Source organism: Phaseolus vulgaris, chromosome 6 (genome assembly GCF_000499845.2).
Source record: "Phaseolus vulgaris cultivar G19833 chromosome 6, P. vulgaris v2.0, whole genome shotgun sequence".
In the NCBI taxonomy this organism is placed as follows: Eukaryota; Viridiplantae; Streptophyta; class Magnoliopsida; order Fabales; family Fabaceae; genus Phaseolus; species Phaseolus vulgaris.
In genome coordinates, this window is record NC_023754.2 from 24,069,831 (window position 1) to 24,091,731 (window position 21,901).

Genomic DNA, 21,901 nt, shown 5'->3' on the forward strand with positions numbered 1-21,901 from the left:
GCCTTTTGGTGATGAATTGACAAAGATACATATGGTAGTTAATTTGGAACAAGTGTATTGCCGGTGAGTTTCGCCTCACAACCTCGAGAACCCACAAGAGAAAATTAACTGAGTTTAATAAGGGTTCTTCTCTTCACTTCTTCACCTTGTTCATACCAGGATCTGTGAAATCTAATGGCACACAATATACTCAACTTGCTCACAAAAATTTCATCTTTTTCAAGCTGAAAACATCCTTAAATTAGAGATTTTATTACCGACATAGTGATAAAAATTTCACCTTTAACATGGCAACTTGGAAGGTGAAAATGATAAATTTTAAATCTAAAAGATACTAGAGGTTTTATTACTAACATAATGATACAAATTTCACCTTCGACATGGCAACTTGGAAGGTGAAAATGATAAATTTTAAAGCTTTATATGAAACCTATTAAGGAAGACAAATCAATGTAGTAAGAAAATTAATGGATTTTTCTTAAGGGAGAAATAATGTATCAACATAGGGTGAAATCCTAGATCTCGGTCATAGTTACAAATTGAAATAAAAAATTCAAAATTATCGATAGATAATAAAATTGCAATTTAGTAGCATATAATGGTGAAAAATTAAATCTTGAAGACGGTAAAGAGAAGTTAAAAAGTGTAAATGGTATGCAAATTTCATGTACAAATACAAATGTTCCAAATTAATTATCATGTGTATATGTGTTAACTCATCATCCACTTAACATCATCAAAAGCAGAATCGTAATCTTAATATGAACATCTTCACACCTTCCAATTCTAATACCACCAATGGAAGAAAAGAAAAAACTTGAAGAAGAAGAGAAACTCAAACTATAAGAGAAAAAGAAAAGGTTGATTAATCAATTCATCATTTTTTTTTACATGTTATTTTTTGTTTTTCAATTTCGTCTGGTCCAAAATTATTTCTATATGTTAAATTTCTATCATTATGAAAAATTATGGAAGTTGAGCAGAGGTGAAAAATGTGGATAAACAGAGGATAAACAAATACGTGTTTTTGCTAGTTTAATATAAAAACTTTAAAAATTAAAATTAAAATAAATTAAAAATTAGAAATTAATAAATAATAATAAAATTACATATTAATAATTAATTTTTAAATTACTTTTTATTTATTATTTTAATTATGCATTTTATTATAATATAAAAATATATATTAAATATTATACTTATATTATTTATATTAAAATATAAACTTTTATATATAATTAATTTTTAAAAAAAATTCTTCACAAATCTCTTCAAATAAAAAAAATAAAATTGAAAGAATGAAAAGGTATTGTTTTTCCTGATTTTCAATATTTTTTTCTTATTTTTCCAATTTCCCTTGAATAGTTTTATCTACATCTTTTTTTTCCTTTTTCGTCCTAGAAACAAACGGATCTTAAAAGAAAAGAAGAAGAATAGATGCTTGAACGCGTAAAAACGTAAATTACCAAAGTAAAGTAGTATAATGATTCCATTATTTTCTTTTATAATGTGAAACATGTGAGCCCAGTTCTTGCAGCAACTATGACTGGTAGCCAGGAGTGGTACACTTGCGAGTGCTGCATTTTTCTTTCTTTCATTATTTTATAATTATTCTTTTGGGGATTGATAGACTCCACTCTCCTCTCTCCTCTGTTTCTGGTAATTTCCTTTCATTCTTCAAATCAAATCAAATATCTCAGTTATTACTTTCATCACTATTTGCAGTTTCTTTTGTTTATCCCATGTTTATGTTAAGCACCATTTCACAGTGCCATACCCTAACTTGTTTCTCCTTTTACACAAGAAAGCATGGAAGATTCATAACTCATTTCTTAGATTTTGATCGTTGCTGAAAGATTTTCTTTCATAATCTCCTACTTTGTTAACTACTGTGACAGAATAGATGATCAGTTATGTATATTTAAATTAATTTCATTCACCTTTTTTTTCTGTTATTTTTAATAAGAATATTTGTACTTCTTTTTTTACAATTCATTTGTAGCATTGATGTGTGATGCGTCACAATCTTGTTGGTTGTCAAATTCTGGTTGGAAATCAGAAGTTTTTCAAACACCACGCCTATTAGTTTTATATATCTACGAAGATAAAAAGAAAAAAAAAAAAATTTACCAATAACAATTATTACTTACTTACAAATACTATAACAAAAATAAATAAATAATAGAAACATGTTATAAGTGATGGACTCTCAATTATAACTAATAGATCATAAGTAACTTTACTCAAGTAGTTATAATTGAAAATATTACATAAATTATATTTAAACTCTAAATCCTAAATCATATCTACCATTTAATAATACATAAAAATAACTAATAGATCATACTTATGGTAACTTTCCTCAAAGATAGTAGTTATAACTGAAATTATTACATAAATTATACTTATGGTAACTTTCCTCAAAATAGTAGTTATAACTGAAAATATTATATAAATCATATCTAATCTCTAAATCCTAAATCATATCTATCATTTAATAATACATAAAAATAAAATAAAAAATAACTGATATCAACTTATAAATTAGTTAAACTGAAAATATTATATAAAATTATTTTTTATCAAATTATATCTAACTTTCTGTATATTATATTAGAGGGTGATATATTTTCACATTCTCTTCACATTACACTCACAATAAAATATTAATATTTATAATAAAAAATTATAAAAATATAATTTTTTTTTAATAAAAATATAGACATAATATAAAATATATAGTTAAAATATTAATATTTAGTATGATGTAGGGTAGAAAGAGATTTAAAAAAACCATTTTCCTATATTAGATTATATCTATCATAATTAATAACTAGTAGTTTCGAAGAGGTGATTTAAAAGCTCTATGCAGGTTCATTAGGAGCTAGAAAAATGAGTGATGCAGAAGTTCAACTATATTCCGCAGGAACAATGAAGAAAGCAGATCATGGTAGAGATCCCAATCATGGAAGTAACTTGTGGACAGATGGGCTTATTTGTGCTTTTGAATATGTTCGAGGACAAAACAGAACAGCTAAATCGAGGTCAAATACCATAGACAGAGTAGAGGTTAATCGGCAACAACATTCAAAGATTTCTGATGGTTTAAAGGAGGCTTCTTCTTTGAGACCGAATGAAAACAAGCTGCCAGATTTTTCATCTGTAAATGTCTCACGGGACGGTTTCTTTGGTGCCTCCGATGATGACAAGGCTGGCCAGTATAGTAAGCATGATGGTGGTCATTGGGTACCCATTGGATGGGCAAGAATTTTTGAACTTGTCCAAACAGTTCAGGTTGATGCTGTATGGTCTTCTCATCAATTTGTGTTTGAGGATTCTGAAGATGATTTTACTGCAGCAGATTTGGCGGCTCCCTACTGGGAGCGTCCAGCTGGGCCTATTTGGTGGTGCAATGTTTCTGCTGGTCATCCCACTGTTGAGGCTTGGCTCAACAATGCACAATGGCTACATCCTGCTGTTAGTCTAGCTTTGAGAGACGAAAGTAGACTTATAAGTGACCGGATGAAACACCTTTTCTATGAGGTACTTGCCATTTTCAACATTGGTAATTGTTAGTCTTAACGAAAGCTATTATTAGGCAATCTACAATTGGATCTTTGTTTGCTAAAACGCATTTACATGTACCAAATCAAGCTTGCATATAGCTGTTGGAAATTTGGATATTTGGTTGATGTGTTTTATTAGTACTAGGTAGGTAGAATGAACCCAGTAGCAGCCTAGCAGAGACCAACAAATCCCATGTTATTGTCATTAGTTTTTCGAGGAAAATGATAAAGAAGTCGTTTAGTGGGAAAAGCCAGCACCAAGAGTTTGAAACCTTGCACTGACTTGGATAGTTTTGGTATAAGTATAGATTATAGCAACAAACTTTTAGGGATGTGATATGGTGCATTTTTTAGATGTTTGCCAAGAAAAATAAGATCTGTAAGGCTTTGTAAATCAAGAAATCATAAAAGGTAAACTAGAAGAATATAAAAGTAAACCTTGGGTTCCTTAGGCATTAAACATCAGGCTTGATTGTGTGCCACATAACCAGAAGGTAGCAGTTCTTTTTATGAAAGAAAGCAATATATAAAATTTTATTGTGTTGTTGACTATGGTATTGATACAGATTATTCATGGTCCCCAAGAAGGACCTTGAGCACACATGGCGGGTCTTCCTCTCCTAATAGGGTTGATTCTATATCTAAAGTGACATTACTAAGATTCGAATCTTGGGTCACTTAGTTAAGAGAGCCAAGTTACTACTATTTGTGCCAAGCATTGGGGGTAAAACAATATAGATATTTAAGTAGACATTCAATGACTGGGACTGCCCCCCAAAGAAAGCCTCCAATGACTAACCCCATCGTGGCTTTTCCTTGAAAATTGGCATAAATTATTGATTGGAGTTAACTCTTATTTGTAGGTTCCAGTCAGAGTTGCGGGAGGGCTGTTATTTGAGCTACTGGGACAATCAGCTGGTGATCCTTTTGTTGAAGAAGATGACATTCCAATTGTTCTTAGGTCTTGGCAAGCACAAAACTTCCTTGTAACTGTAATGCATGTAAAAGGATCCGTGTCAAGGATAAATGCTTTAGGCATAACAGAAGTTCAGGTTGGTTTTGCTCTCTGGCCTCTGTTTACACATTAATATTATTTTGAAAGCTGTAATTCATTCATATGGCAGGAGCTTCTCTCAGCTGGTGGGTATAATGTGCCGAGAACAGTGCATGAAGTTATAGCACTTCTTGCTTGCCGCCTCTCTCGTTGGGATGATAGGTAATGCCACCATTTTTCTTATTATTCTTTTGATTCGTAAAAAATGGATTTTCCTTCATATTTGATGCTAGTAAAGCTCACACGAAACAATATGTTAGAAACCAGTAAAACCTCCGAATTTGTTTCCTGGCTCTTCACAGTGTGTTTGGATTTTGTTTTGGGACCTTTGCATTACTTTTACACACCCAAAATTGATTCTTTATTCTAGTCATCTGGAACTCTGGATGCTTCTAAAAGCATCTCCTAATTATGGGAAACAAGAAAGAAAAATAAAAAATCAGTCAGAAGTAGGTTAGGTCTTGCTTCTAGTTATGCTGAATTTTGCTGTTAATTACTTTAGATTTGTTGACTTTTACACCTCATACTTGTTTATATGGAGCATTTTGTTTCCTTAGGAATGTCCTAAAGATGGACAATGTACCTCATGCTTGCATTGATCTTCCAGCACACTCTTTCTTCCAATTGCATTTTATGTAAACTTCAATTCGTGTTACTTTGGTTTGACATTTTTATTTACTTTTTCAGATTATTCCGTAAATCTATATTTGGGGCGGCAGATGAGATTGAATTGAAGTTTATGAACAGGTTCTTAAATATGCAGTGTGTGTGAATTCAAGTCACTCCATTCCAGTCCAATAAACTGTCTTGCACTAACTTGTCAGTTTTCTCTTTGACTAGGAGAAACCATGAAGATTTGAATCTTTTCATCTTAATCTTAAATCAAGAAATCAGAAAGTTATCAACACAGGTATGTTCAAAAGATATATATCCTTAGACAACATGCTGATTTCATGATTTGGATGGAAATGCATTTTTGTGTGATTATTAATTGGTTGTAGTTGAAAGGTTGATTTCTCCGTTGCAGGTTTAGTAGTTCACATAACCAATAAAAGAGTACTTAATATTAGATTATACATGAACTGTATGTTTAAACTAGACAACACTAGGTTATATTTATACTTCTCAATGTTGATTACAAGCAATGTATTTTTTAAGTGACCTTTGAGCATTGACTAAGGAATTAAAAGCAGTAAGTTTTCATGGAAAGATGTTAACAAATACCAGATCATTCTAACAATTATTTTGGAAGAGATTCAAATTCTTATGCATAATTTGAACCAAACATGCTTGAAAGTAGTTTGATTTAGACTTGGCTTTTTACAACATTCGTGTTTCCTTGCAGGTTATCAGAGTGAAGTGGTCACTCCATGCAAGAGAAGAGATTGTATTCGAGCTTCTCCAACATCTAAAAGGAAAGGGAGCAAGAAGCCTGCTAGAGGGAATAAACAAGAGCACACGACAAATGATCGAGGAGCAAGAAGCAGTTCGTGGCCGCTTGTTTACCATTCAAGATGTCATGCAAAGCACTGTTCGAGCTTGGTTACAGGTATCAATGCTTCATAACTTTCATTTAGAACACTTTTCTTACTTTCAGATAGTAGCTAGAACAACTATATATTGCTCACCCTAGATTTTTACATGACAATTATCTTGCCTCTGCTGAATATTTATCCAGGATAAAAGCCTTCGGGTAACCCATAATTTAGCTGTATTTGGTGGTGTTAGTGTTATCCTCACCATCGTTACTGGGTTATTTGGGATCAACGTTGATGGGATACCTGGGGCAGAAAGTACACCATATGCATTTGGTGTTTTTACAGCCATCCTTGTCTTCATTGGAGTAGTGCTGATTGCAGTTGGCATGGTTTACCTTGGACTGAAAAAACCCGTTGCTGAAGAACAGGTTGAAGTTAGGAAGCTTGAGCTGCAAGAATTTGTGAAGATATTTCAGCATGAAGCAGAGACTCATGCCCAAGTCAGGAAAAACATTTCTCCCAAAAACTTGCCCCCTACTGCTGGTGATGCTTTCCGTAGTGGTGCGGATTATCTTGACATACAATAGAGATACTAATACTATAATTGTCCAAGGATTGCTCAACATCAATTACTTTTAGTGTTAAGGCTGTTTCAAGCTTCAAGTTAAAGCATGAATGGAAAAGCATTTCTCTTTTTGCTTATTCACATGCTTTGCTGAGTGTGGAGGAACCCTCAACCGTTGCCAGACTTTTGCAGGTCTCCGTTTCAAACAAAGCCAAAATTCATATAAACTTATAATACATTCAATAAGAACTCAGATGTGATACCTGAATTTACAAACGGGTTCCAATTTAATGTACATATAGAAGAGTTTCTCTTCAAATATCAAAGTGAAAGATTTGATACTAGCGAAACTAAAAAATTTCTAGTTCTACTACGTTGAAGTGGAATTTGTAACTTTATACTACCTATATTCTTTAAGTAGAATTACGTTGAAGGAACAGTTGCTAGTTGTTCAATTCATCAAAATCAGGCCTATTTGAATTGGTTTCTAACTTAAGAGAGCTTTTAAAGTGAATAAATGATTTGATTTATAAAAACACTTTTGCTACAGAATTTATTGGAAAATTATATACAAAAGTTTCTGAGAAAATTCAGATCTGTAAATTAATTTTAACTCAAACGGTTTTATTTATAATACTTATCCTTTTACACATCTTCCACTATAAATATTTAGAGAAGTTTATTCAATGTGACTCGTGTTCTAAATATTTCCGTTCATTAGTTTCAAGTGTAGTGAATTTTCTGCGAACTAAAATCTTGTGCAAGCATCAGGAGTTTGTACCCAGTGAGATTTTTCTTTTTTCCGGAAAATTATTTAACATGGCAAATAACGTTTGCAGTATCAATTTAATATAAACAAATAATTTCAGAGGGAAAGTTGTATGCTTTTGAGCTAAAGTATAAAAATTTGGAATTAGTATGTAATAAAATAGATTCTCATGAAACTTAAAACATACGCAGCATGCCTCTATTCTGAAATTTAATGGGTAACTACATAAACAAACACAAGAAAAGTTGTGCCAAAATATCCTGTATTCGCATGCCAAGTAACATTATCTTCAAGGTTCGACTGTTCGAGAATGGAGATGTTCTTATAAACTTTTATAGGAAAAGTCAAAAAGACAAATTTCCTCATTTGTCAAATTCCATATGAATCATTTAAGAAGGGACCTCGCAAGATGTTCCCTGGCTGTGGCCAATGCTTGACTTAGTGTCTGCAATGAAAAGAAATACACTTATTCCTTAAATTAATGAATTTAATGTCAATTTTTTTTTTTGGTATTAAAGTGAAGGATGTAATTTACCTGTTCAGACAAAGGAGCACCAGAATCTATACTATTGCTAGCAACCTTCCCAGCTATAACATTTGGATCAGTTTCAAGAATGATACTGCACAAAATATGAAGATATGAAATTTGAGACCCGGGTGGAGCCAAGAAAAATGTAGAGAAGATATAATAAGGAGAAAAGTGCAGAGGTGAAAATGAAGGGGAAGCTCAGAGGGGTATGCCATTTTCAAGCTAAATGTGATTTATGGTCTGATACTACTGCCATTCCAGCACAGTACTACGGGACCTATAACTATTGAAATCACAAAGGCAATTGAAGCATCAAGGCACTACAACTATGGGTGTACTGTGCATTTTCCCACGGAAAATCTGGAGGTAAAACATTTAAGGAGTAGCAACACAATTAACTGTATCCAAGTCAAGTCAAGTTTTTTAAGGTTAAGCCATGATCTCTGAAAATGTATGGCTTGCTGGACCTTTTATCCAAACATCCAAATAACCTAGCACTTCATTCAAAATGTGGCATCTTTTCGTTTAGCAGGGACAAAAACATATATCTTACCAAGGGCATGTGGTTGGCTTATAAGTGAAAAGAACATAAAAATAGATGTCATCCTGTGAAAAACTCAGCAGAAATATCACATGTATTCAAATTCTACCCTGCCTGTTGAACTGTATAGGACTTGTGAAAGTGACATTTGTTTCATCTCATCAATCATACTCCTGAGCTATCAAAAACTTATGCAAGCCAGTTTGTTACTTGAACATTTGAATGTTTGTAAAATTTGAATTCAAGAGTATCATGACGAAAATTTACAATTCTAATCATTTAACTACAGAAAAAGAATTGATCTCTGATGTATCAAATTAGCTACTACAATTTGCAATTTGGAAGAAGTGAGAAGAGCAAGAGAAGTCATAGAGAAACAAACAAACAACTGAAGAATATAAGTTCATATGAATAGCACATAGCATACCCGCCATCTGCAATTTCATCAATGCACAACAGAATGAGATCCAAGTTCTCAAGTGCTTCCTTCTTGTCCACATTGCCTCTGGAGAAAGGCAGTTTAAAATCATCAAAGGACTACTTTGTTAATACTTAATAGTGATACATTGAAAACACCTCTGACTACGACGCATAGATAAATAGTTAATTTAATTAAGACAACAACCTGAGCAGGAGCCCCACAGAATCAAAAAAGGCCTGAAGAACTGTAGCTAAGATAAGCTCGTTTTCATAATCACCACCAGTGACAAAGAAGTGAAGATCTTGGACAAACTTGTAAACAACGATGTTGTTCTCAAACATTGATATTTCCGCTGTCAAATGAGAAACCCATGAAGGCCATTAAAACAAATTCAACACTCAATATGTTTACAAAATTAGGTGATATAGGAAATCATGGCATGGTCATTCATCATGCATTTATATTTTAGAAAATTATGCACCTTCTGTGCGAGCATTGGTCTTCTGAGTCTTGTTGAACACAACTTTCTCAAAATTTTCCTTCGCACTATTCGTTGGCCAGTCTTCAGAGAAGTATTTGACAGCAACACGTTTCCCATCAGAATCCAACAAAAGGATGTTCTTTACAGAAGGGCATGTCTCCTAAGAAAACACAGGGAAGAGGATCAGAAAATTCCTCAAAGGGACCTTATGAAAACGTTTCTAAATCCCAGCATTTCATCTAACTTCAAATTATTCCAATTTCCACAGAACTAACTGAATTAAAATCAGGTTCCCTGAATCTCAGAGTAATCAAGTCCTATAATACACAAAGTCATCACAGTTCAATTGCAACCTAGTGTTGGGTCAGATCAGAGTAGTGTGATCCAGCAAATAAGATAAGAGTGATTTGATTTTAGTAATCAAATTCAAATGACAAAACCACCACATACATAAAGTTATACCAATTATTTGACATAATTCAATTATGATTGTAATGCAATGAAGAGAAGACATGCATGCATGTAAAATCATAAATTAGGTATAATACATGAATCTGATCCGAATAACAGACAGAAAGAAATGGGGCAAAACAGATCTGAATTGGTGCGAAGTGGGTAACGGAAAAGAATGAAATCGAAATGTCGAAAAGAAGAGAGAAAAGCAGAGACTTACATGAGACATGGTCGGTCGGGGAACAACGAGAGAAGACTTTCACTGAATCAAAATTTTCAATCTCTGTCAACTCGAGTATTTGAACTCCCTTTCGTTATTTAATTTTATTATTATTATTATTATTATTATTATTAGGGGAAAATATGTGTACCTGTATTTTTTTTATTTTTATAATTATTGTATAGATATTTGTATTTATTAAAATTAACTATAAATTTATAATGATAAATTAATTTAATAAATTAAATATTATATTATGGTTGATTCGTTGAGAATAAAAATATTTTAGAAAAGAAAAAAAAGTAATCGTTCATAAAAATTGAGAAGATGGAGATATATTTTAAATTTAAAATTTTTATTATGATTTTAATATTTACAAAATAATTAAAATGCTTCTGATAAATATTTTAATGTAAAGATAAAATTAAAAAGAATAGATATATAAAAAACCGTTATTTAAGGAAATCTTTCTATATGTAGGTACAGATTATTATTGATATATCTCAAGAGAAAAGAGTATGCGATTTAAAATGTAAATTAATTAAAAATACCCAGTATTTATTTATTTTCTAAAAGTATCATTATATATAGCATTAATTTATTAATTCCATATGTAAAAAAATAGTCAAATTTAGCACTTAGTAACAGTAAATAAGATCATAAAAATATCAAATCAGTAAAAGTATAAGAGAATGAAGATATGTTGCTGTACAACTTTTTTATGTATTTAATTTCTATGAAAAAAAAGAAAATTATGTGAGTTGTCAGATGGATCAAATTACTGTAAAATAATTAAAACTCCCATTAAAAAGACTAAGTCTATATATATTTTTAAAATCTTTATTGTCGCTGAATCCATCCTCTTTAAGAGAATCATTATAAACTTCCAATGACGATATGACCTAGTTAGAGTTTTTACAAGAAAACAAAATGTAGCAATTCAATTACTATATCTGAAAATATTGGAAGTTTACAGGTATCAAATTTATGGCTGTGTTGTTTGTAGGTTTTTGTGAACGTTCATTGGCGTTTGACCGAATGAACAAATAAAGAACACCATGGTATGAAATTCTTCCCTTTGCATGAGAAAAAATTGAAACAAACAGGCGTCTGCTTGGCAGGCAAAATAATACATTCTGTGCTTTCTAAAGAACGCAGCCAAAGCAGAACCTGGCAAAGGAAGAAATGAATAATAAATTATGCACAACATATTATTAGCATTATTCTTTGATTTGTTTATTCAATCTTGTCTGCTACAAGGCGAACCTTATTCAGAGACTCTTTAAATGCTTGCCAAGAAACCATATAATGATCTTGGGATATCATCCCTTCTTCAACAACTTGCATGGCACGTTTGTACAAATGATCAAAACACTGAACTGGGTTGCTAATATCAACATTATCAGCACTGAGATGAGGTACATACAAACGCTTAAAATCTTTCCTCCATCTTGACAAAATGTATTGACATGGAATTTCCTCCACACCATTGTAATTAAGGATATACAAGGCATGTCTGCACAGGTAGCCCTTGAAGTTAAAGCAACTACAAATGCAGCGTACTTCTGTTCCACCTTTATCATATATGACTTCAAAATGCCTAGCATCTGTTGCAGGGTCTTCCCCTTCGCGCTCTTTTACCATGTAGGTCACTACGGAACCACTAGTTTGAGTCTGCGTGATGCTGAAACAAGAGGGCATCATCACCACCTCATCTTGGAACTTCCTAAATACAGCATTTGTGTACAATTTAGAGATTTGCAACTCGTAGTAGCATCTTGTCTTCAGTAATGAGCTCAAGTCGCATGACTCAAAATCATCAAGAACTTCGGTTTTATGTTTTTTTTGCTGAACTAATTCATAAATCTCAAAAAATTCTTTCAAAGAAGTTTGTTGATGCACATGACCCTTAAAAAAGGGAACCACAGACTCACCCTTTTCATAATCAGATATTCCAGCAAAAAATGTGTCTTTGGAGTACACTGGAGCCCAATGCTCTCGTTCCTCATGCAAGGTTAGGATCTTTTCGTGATTTCTTATTCCAAAATGCTGGGTTAGATCATCCCAAGCCCTTTCAAACTCATCTACTGTTTTAGAGTCATATATGACTTTAGTAAGCGCAATTTGAAATGCCTCGTACTCCTGAAACTGCACAAAACACCCAAGAATGCTCTGCATGACTTGCGATAGACAAATTCTATGGTGAGCTCTCGGGAAAACTTCTGCAATTGCACTTTGCAAGGCCTTACACTTGTTTGTGATCATAGTTTGAGGAGGGCGACCAGTCATACATGTAAGCCATGCCCTAAACAACCAAATATATGTTTCAAATGTCTCATCTGCAAGTAGACCACATCCTAGCAAAACAGATTTTCCATGGTGATTAACACCAACAAATGCAACAAGAGGAATCTCATAGTTGTTTGACAAACACGTTGAGTCAAATGCAACCACATCACCAAAATAACTATAGGCAGCCCTAGATCTAGATTCAATCCAAAATACATTCCTCAGCTGTCCATCATCATTCAGATCCATCACATAGAAAAAGTTAGGATTAGTCAATTGAATGCGGCAGAAGTAATTTGAAATAAGCTCCAGATCACCCCTTTTAAGTTTCAAACGCTTGGAACAATTAATGTGGTTGCTAGTTCCACCTTCAGTGGAATTTGAGCTTCCATAACCTGATGCATCTACAACAGGCATTCGATATAACTTGATTGTTCTTACTTCAACATCTAGAGTTGGCTCAACTTTTCTTTTGGCCCTACTGTCCATCCTCTTATGTGATTTAGAGTTTTGTGCTCTTTCAGGATCAAATGAATGGTTATGCTCAAGCTTGACTTCATCGACTCTCCACCTGTTAGATTCCACTAATCTCAATCTAATCATTGCTAGACAGCCCGTTCTTGTTTCTTTCCGGTGACTATTTGCTTCTTTGGTTGTTTTGAAACCCTCACAGTTGCAGCACAGAACCGCACCACGCTTCTCTTTGCTGTTACGTTTCGTCCATGAAGATTTAACTCGAGTAGCAAATCCAATTTCCTTGGCATAAGTATTGTAATAGTTGTATGCATCATCGTAAGTATCAAACTCCATTCCCACAACTGGTGGGGGGCAGTCTTTTCCTTGAGATTCTCCACTATGACTATCAACTACTGTGGTTTCATCCCTCCCATTTTCACGTTCACTTCCATCAATATCAAACAATTGTCCACATTCATTGTCAAGCTCGTTGCCCTCGTCCACTATGTCAAGAAGTTGCTCACTGTTTGGAGAACTATCATCTATCTGGAAATTGTGAAAAAATATTTCAAATTCAAAACAAGATCTAAGCATGCATTAAAATTGTACAGGGAAGTTAAAGTATCTTTGACCACCAAATGATCTTTTTAGTCACCTAACTTGAAATTTTTATATTGCTATCTGGTATGAGGTTTCTTTTATTTGTTCAGACAAAATCATTATCCTTTATTTATCTACCCCTCTCACTGTACATTGTAATTATATATTTGAAGCAATAACTCAGCTAATTCTTCCACACAAGTTCATAGCCCAGATCTTAAGTAATATTCAAAAATGCCTTAAGTAATATTAAAAAATGCATTAGATATATATGTCTTAATTTTAATGATTTATAATCCACTAATAGGATAACGAAAATCTCTCCATCATTATCTTTTATTCGAAGAGGACCACCAATAATTTATTGTGAAACAGGTATAGGGCTATGAAGAATTCTTAAAAATTGAAGATGTGATACAGCCTAGATACATTGATATAGTTTATAAAAAGGTGCATTTACATATAAGAATGATATTTGTAATGAGATATTAATAATTTCTTATTGACATACATGTACAATATTTATAACGAGACTTTTGTTTAATTAAAAAAGGTATTGTATTTTATAGCGTAAGTAGCAAAGGCAAGAAGTTTGACACTATATCCCAGGCATATTGGTCATAAGACTACAAAGGGAAAGAGGATAGTCCTCACTAGGTAAGTATCCAGGCACAAATTAAGACATGAATACAACACCAGTACTTCACAAATTAAGAAGTATTTAAGCTTCACCAATGAGACAATCGATACACTTCTTCCCTCATTTAACTCACAAGAAATTCATAACCAAAAAATCATCAGTCCAAAGAGATTGCACCATTTTCTCAAAGCAGGGAAAACCACTTTGAACGCATTTAACAAGCAAAAACAAAAGTATCACTACAAGAATGATAAAGAGCCTAAGGTTCTACTAGACCTACCGCAGCATAATAGTTAGAAACAAAAAAAAAGTCACCAATTGAGCCAAACACCCTTGCTCTTAAAAGTTTTAGATTTCACATAAAGCACGACACAAGACACAGCATGAAGACATAAAGGAAACTTTACCGTGATATCAAGATTAGGACTCAGCGACAAGTCCTTGTCGCTTGGAGAACACATGGTATCGTCAGTCATAGCCAGAGAGTTCACCTGTCAAGTATGAGATTAGCCTTGCCATGCACATAAGCTCATCTTTCAAGTAATTACATTTAATCCAAACATATTCACAACATTATGAGTCTCAGTTTTATCAACAAAACTGGAAATGAAAAATTAGCCGGGTTAGTCCAAACAAGTTAAAAAAATACTGTTAAACGAACACTTGATGATCGCATTCACACATGAAATTGGAATGCACAAAAAGGTATGAATACGGGGCGAGCATAATTATGAAAAACCAAATCCCTCACAGGAATTGATTGTCTACATATTTATTAATTTCATCAGTGCTAGAAGAAAGACTGTTGGCAATAGACACAGACAATTTACGGCTTGTGGAATTCGGATTTTACGCATAATCAAGTAATTGAACAAATGGGATTCCGATTAGGTTTGCGATAATGCTGTTTGAGCACACGAATCAACAAAATTGGATAAAATAAAAGCAATAGCGACGGAAATCAGATAAAGATTGAGAGAAAGGTGAAAAAAAAAAGTTGGTTGCAGCGAAGAAAGAGAATCTTAAAAGTTAGGTTGCGATGAAAGTGATAGAAACTTACAGTAACTGAGAAGAAAGAAGAGAGTGGCAGTGAACGAAATGCTGTTTCTCTGCTCTCTCTTCTGCACTGCCCATTGAGTTCTTCCTTCTGTTTTCTATTTTCTTTTTCTCATTTTTATGCAAAAATAAATATTTTTTATGTGAAATATTCATTACAACTTACTAATATATGACATCATTGATTTTTTAATCTAGATTTTATGTTGATTCTTTTTGCTATTTATAAATTTAAAATACACTGATTTTGATATTTTAAAATATATTAAACAAATAATATATAATATAAATTTATTTTGAAAACGTGGAGCAAGTAAAAAAAAAGTATAAAAAATGCAACAGAAAATTTAAATATAATATTTTGGTATTTTAACTTTTAACCTAGTGATACCTTAATACGTTTTAAATAATGTATGATTACGCAAATACCTTATAAAAGTTAAATACCCTTTTTCATCCATCCAAATACGCTATCCTTTTTTTTTTAATCTTCATAAATAAAGTTACGTTCAATCTTTTTTGTCCTTTTGTTAAAAATGCACTTGCATGGCAACACAAAATAAAATATGCATAAATAGTTTACGCTTCTTATAAATAGTTTAAATACTATTTTATTGCCCTCTGTTTGAATCATTGAAAATATAATGGAAGAAAATAAGAGAAAAAATATTAATTTTACTGATTATATGAAAAGAAAAAGGGAAAGGAGATCGACTTTAGAATCCTTTTATTCTTCTAAATAATATATGTTTTTTATAACGAAATAAAAATAATACATTAATTTGTTAAAATAGGTAATGTTATAAAAGTTATTCTGGATTTAATTAGCATCTTGATTAGTATAAAAACAATTTATATAAATTTTTTTTCTCTTTCTACTTTATTTTCTACACATCTAAAGTTGAAAAGCTACATTTCTTGTTCTTATTCCAATTGAACCAAAAAGAAGCATTTTTTTCTATTTCGATTTTGTTTGTTATTTCTATCTTATTAAATTCTTTATCATTTTTTTCCTCTTATACTCATCTATTATTCAAACAGTAATATCTGACAAAAAGTTAATCACAGATAAGGTATACAATCTAACCAACCTAGACAACATCTTCAAAGATCTTTTGTGTGTGAAAGCTTCAAAGTCAGAAACCTATTTTGTAACTTCCTAACTTCATCAAGTTCTAATTAATGTGTTGAACACATTTAACTAACAACAAAATGGAAGAAAAAGGACATGGGAAACAGTATGTCAATTGTTCAACTCCGAAGCAGTACCACTACCATGTAAATAAATAATATGAGAGAAATGACTCATGGTTTAACAAAAACATCTTTAGCTATACAAGTTATGAACATTGTAAAAATATCACAGTTAAACAGCGCTAAGCAGTTATACAAAGTAACATAATAATTTAGAGTACATTAAAGCCAGTTACCCATGTCTCTGCTCTACATCATGAACCTTACTGAGTGAGTCTTCTAAAGATTGTAACGCTACATTGTAATGATCTAGAGAAAGTATCCCCTCCTCCACAACTTGTAAGGCACTTCTAAATAACTGATTAGACCATTGAATGCGGTCAGTATCATCAGCAGTACCAGAGCTGTGATCAGGAACATAAAGACGCTTGTAATCTTTCTTCCATCGCGAAAGAATGTATCTGTGAGGTATCTCTTCAACCCCATTAAAATTGAGCACACACAGTGCGTGTCGACAAAGATATCCATAAAAATTAAAGCAACTACAGATGCAACGAACTTCACCTACTGTCCTACTGTACAAAACTTCAAAGTCACGAATCTCCCGTCTGTTTCCCTCAATCAAAACACGCTCCTTGACCAAGAAAATTATGATGGGACCATCCACATGTAACTGCGTTGTACCAAAACAAGAATATACTTCTTCCACTTCTAACTGGAATTTCATGAACATTTCTCTAGTGTACAATCTGGAGAGCTGCAATTCAAAGGAACATCTAGTTTTCAGCAAGGGGCTTGAGCTCCTTGATTCAATATCTGCAAAAGACTCTTCCTTGTGCTTCTTGTGAAGAGCTAACTCATACTTATCAAGAAACTCCTTCAGAGGAGTCTGTTTGTGCACGTATCTATCAAAAAAAGGAGTCATGTTCTCACCAGGCCGAGCTGCAGACATTCCAGCAAAAAATGTGTCCTTCAAAAATACCGGAGCCCAATGAACTCGATCTTCATACAGAGAACGAAGCCACTCATGATCACTAACTCCAAAGTGTTGAATCATAAATCCCCATGCTGCTTCAAACTCAATCACTTTCAATGTTTCATAAACTGCTTTAATCAGTGCTTTCCTGAGTGCATCATAGTTGTGCAAACCTCCCAATTTTTCTGGTAATTTTTTCATAATTAATGACAAGCCAAAACAATGACGACATCTAGGAAAAACCTCCACAATTGCTCTCTGCAAAGCCTTGCATCTATCGGTAATAATAGTTTGGGGAGAACATCCTGACATACATTTAACCCATGTCCTAAACAACCATACATAAGATTCTGTAGTTTCACTAGCAAGCAGGCCACATCCTAATAACACCGAATGACCATGGTGATTTATTCCAACAAAAGTCACCAGCTGGATTTCAAATTTGTTTGACAAATAAGTGTTGTCAAAATAAATTACATCGCCAAAATAACCACATGCAGCCCTGGACCTAGCATCAACCCAAAATGCATTCCTCAAGTGCCCTTCGTCATTGAAATCCATCAAGTAAAAGAAGTTTGGATTAGTCAATTGCATTCGGCAGAGGAAATTATAAATGGCCTGTGTGTCACCTTTTCTAAGGTTCAACTTATTAGAAAACTCACAGAAACTTCTCTCCTCTCTCGCACTGGAGTTTGAAATTCCATCACCTCCCGCATCAATCACAAGTGCACGGTACAACTTAATCGTCTGCCCCTCAGCATCAGAACTAGGCAACGACTTCCTCTTCATCCCAGTTCCCATCTTCTTAACCAATCTGTGTTTAGCACCCAACATGTGGTTATGTTCAAGCATAACTTCAAGCACCCGCCATCTCTGTGACTCCACTAATCTCATCCTTATCATTGCAGGACAACCAGTTCTGGTCTCCTTCCTCAAATGATTAACATCCTTTATTCTCTTGAAACCCTGGCTGCTACAGCAAAGCACTGCACCATACTTCTCTCTGCTATTCCGCTTGAACCACGAATTCTTCACCCGTACACGAAACCCCACCTCCTTGGCATAGCAAATATAATAATTGTAAGCATCATCGTATGACTCAAACTCCATTCCAACAGCAGGTGCAACAAATTCCTTTCTCCCCTCAGGAAAACCATTCTGACAATCCAATACAATCAGCGCGCCATCTTCGTCTTTCTGAACCTCAATGCATTCCCCATCCGCCAATTGTTCACAGCAGAGAGAGGTCTCTTCCATCTAACATAGGCCTCCTATACAAAGTGATTGCACCTCTTAATCAACCAAAAAATTAAAATAAAAAAACATAAATTAACTACAATTAGTGATAGGGCTTTTCATTTCAACCTAATCTTAATACGAATTTAAGTCGTAAACTCTAAACCTAACATTTTTTTTGTGTTCAACTGTAATATCTTCCTCAATTATTAACCTATGCATTTTATTTATTTATTTGAAGAAACATAAAAGGTTCCGAATCTGTGAAACCCTCGAAATAAGCATTGGTAAAACATGAAACAAGAGAATATAATAGGATCGAAAATTGAGTGAAAATTGAGCAGAGAGTTACCAACCGTGAATTCGCTATCCTCAGACTGAAAGATACAAGCAGAAGAAGAACATCATGCTTACTACGCTTCTTATTCGTTCTCTTCAAACGCGCTTTTTTGCTCCCTAAAATACACAATCTCGTGTTTTGTTCAAAAAATACAGATTCCAAAAAATTTCTGCAATTTTCACGTTTCGCAGAAATGTGTTTATTTAATTCTTTTAAAAAACAAAATAAACAATATATGCATCAGTAGTAGTGCAGAGGTTATTTTTTTAATCAAAATTTTTTTTTTTCATTAAATAAAATAATTTGTTTGAGATGCAATTTTTAATGGAAGTCCAATATTTTATTTCCAGTTTTAATAGACATGAATTTACGATGAATTAACATTGAGAATAGGAAAAAAAATCCAAAAAACAATGACGTCAATTTCTAATTTAAATACATTGTAACAAATTAAATATAATAATTACACTAACAAAATATTATTATTATTATATCTACTTGAATAAACTAAGTTGTTAAGTTTAAATACTGTTATAGAGATAAAAACACTCAAAATACGAATAAATAATTGTGATGAGACAAAATTAACCTATGACATATTTAGAAAGTAAATTAATTATTTAGAAAGTTATAAACAATACATGGTTAAAAACCTTATTAAATGTAATTTTCAAATGTTTAATTAGTTTTTAGCAAAACGCTTACCAATTGACACAAAAATTGAATAAATTAAAACTTTATCAATGGATGTTTTTCAAAAATAGGAACTTTGATCTTATGTTTTCATATTATAAACTTTAAATGAAGAATCTTGTATCATATAAATTGTATAGTCTAAATTCAACCCATATATAATAACAAGAAGCATTCGTTTAAATTATATTAAAACGTTAAGATGCTTTTTCAGAAAATGTATACTCTAGATTTTACAATAATAGTATATTTTGCAACTATGTCCTAATACAATTAATTCTCCCCAACTAAACAAATATTATGAAATTCACAATTTTATCGTGATATCTATAGCAATTGATTATTGTCTCATTGCTGCAAACAATACAAATAATTGAAATTAATCATTTGAGAAATTAACTTTTGTAAAAGTTTTTTTTTTCTTTTTTACTTGTAATCTAACCAATTTGCTAAAAAAATAGAGTTATAGTTCATGTTTTGTTTGAAATAAAAACACCACACAACATGAATGAAGTCACACATATTATTTGTTATTCAGTAATGTTGTGTTTGGATTTAGGATGGGATAGTCACCATATTTGAGGAGTAGATAGATAGGAAAAAAGATTACATGAATTTTTCTATCATCTCACCACGCAATTTCACCACGCAAAGATTAGGAGGAATGTTGACGTAAGATATAAGTATTGTACATTAATATTTTTATCTTTAAAATATTAATAGTATTAGTTATTTTATTACTATTATCATTATTAATATAGTTATATATATAATATATAAAACTAAATATTAGATAAATTAATAATTTAAAAAATATTTAATTATATTATTAATAATAATATATAATTATAAATAATAAAATAAAATTATAATATGAAAAATATATATATATATATATATATATTTATATAATATAACAAATATATATAATATAATAAATTTTAATTTCATAAATTTTAATATATTTAATAAATTTATTTAAATTTAACATAGTTTTTTTAATACAATATAAGAATAATCATGAATATTATATATTAAAAAAATAATTAACTCAAACCTACACCCACAAAAATATATCATAATCTATTATTAAAATACTTTTTAATAATAAAAATAAATTTATAAACTTATATTTTACACCTTTAAAATAATTTCTAAATTATCTCATAACTATCACATCACTCACAAATTTTAATAAATCATCTTCATAAATATACTCTATCCTCTTTCAATCTAAATAACCTCATATATTCTTACATATTCTCCTATTCCCTTCTTTCTCTTTCCCATAAATCATCATATCAATCCAAACAAAGCATAAACAATGAAAAAACTTTTTTATCTCAATGAGATCAAAAGGTTTTTTTTGTTGCTCTTCCATTTTATTTAAGGTCCAATTGATTTGCTAAAAACTCATAATAAACAAATATTCCTTATAAAAAGCCCAGTTAAACAAATATTCCATAACAAAATCAGCTTAAGTTTGATATTCATGAGTTTGGGTTATTTGCCATGACAAGTTCAAATACTCAATACCATGAATTAAATTACTGAATTATGCTTAACTATTATCTAATTATATTGAAGGAAGAAAAGTGTGTCATTACACTTTTTATATAATAAAATTCCAAGTATTTTTATTTACTCCTTATTTGTGCTTTTATAATTTACTTGGATGATATGATAAAATGTGAATAAATGAGAAATGACAAATTTGTTATAAATACCTTTCTATTCTGCAATATTACTATTATTATTATAATTATTTTATGAATTTTTTAAATTTATCATTTTCTCAAGAAAATCGTTTAATGTATATTTTGGATTGAAATTTAAGAATGAAATCAATTTAGACTACTTGTTATATTTAAATATAATATTTTATGTTTAAAGTTAATTAATAATGATTTATATATTAACATGTCCCATTGTTTTTCGATTTGATTTATATATTAACATGTCCCATTGTTTTTCGATTTGATTTATATATTAACATGTCCCATTGTTTTTCGATTTGATTTATATTTATAAATATTTGAGAATGAATTTATATTACAATTTTTATCTTTAAAATCATGTAGCTTACTGTTTAATATAAAAAACAATTTAATGAACAAACTTATTGAAACCAAAGAATAAAACATTCCTACTACTTTGTACATATAATAATATGCACCATAATCATAGATGTACACTTTTCCCACAATTATTTACTTCTTTACTTGTCTGCGCAGAAATATTCAATTTCTTTTCCTCTCTCTGTTTCAAACCCCTTCAAAAAAAAGGGAGAATCAGCCCCTAGAAAATTCCTATCCTAAATAACATAATATTTTCTTTCACTTCC

The 21,901-nt window shown here is 31.6% G+C and overlaps 2 protein-coding genes and 1 pseudogene across 2 annotated transcripts; 1 reads left to right on the forward strand and 2 right to left on the reverse strand.

The window, feature by feature from the left end:
* The first annotated feature begins 1,504 nt into the window (after window positions 1-1,504).
* On the forward strand, window positions 1,505-7,066 carry LOC137832069 (uncharacterized). Its single transcript, XM_068640053.1, has 8 exons — window positions 1,505-1,659; window positions 2,873-3,543; window positions 4,430-4,618; window positions 4,691-4,782; window positions 5,308-5,367; window positions 5,461-5,530; window positions 5,966-6,169; window positions 6,299-7,066. The coding sequence occupies exons 2-8, from the start codon at window positions 2,893-2,895 to the stop codon at window positions 6,683-6,685; spliced, it is 1,653 nt and encodes a 550-aa protein (XP_068496154.1). The 5' UTR covers window positions 1,505-1,659; window positions 2,873-2,892; the 3' UTR covers window positions 6,686-7,066.
* Window positions 7,067-7,548: 482 nt separating this feature from the next.
* LOC137832071 (coatomer subunit zeta-2-like) lies at window positions 7,549-10,192 on the reverse strand. The gene is made up of 6 exons (XM_068640054.1): window positions 10,078-10,192; window positions 9,405-9,564; window positions 9,128-9,275; window positions 8,930-9,007; window positions 7,968-8,052; window positions 7,549-7,877 (listed from the first exon to the last, which is right to left on the reverse strand). The coding sequence occupies exons 1-6, from the start codon at window positions 10,084-10,086 to the stop codon at window positions 7,818-7,820; spliced, it is 540 nt and encodes a 179-aa protein (XP_068496155.1). The 5' UTR covers window positions 10,087-10,192; the 3' UTR covers window positions 7,549-7,817.
* Window positions 10,193-11,136: 944 nt separating this feature from the next.
* Window positions 11,137-19,052, reverse strand: LOC137832072 (uncharacterized; annotated as a pseudogene).
* Window positions 19,053-21,901: the final 2,849 nt, after the last annotated feature.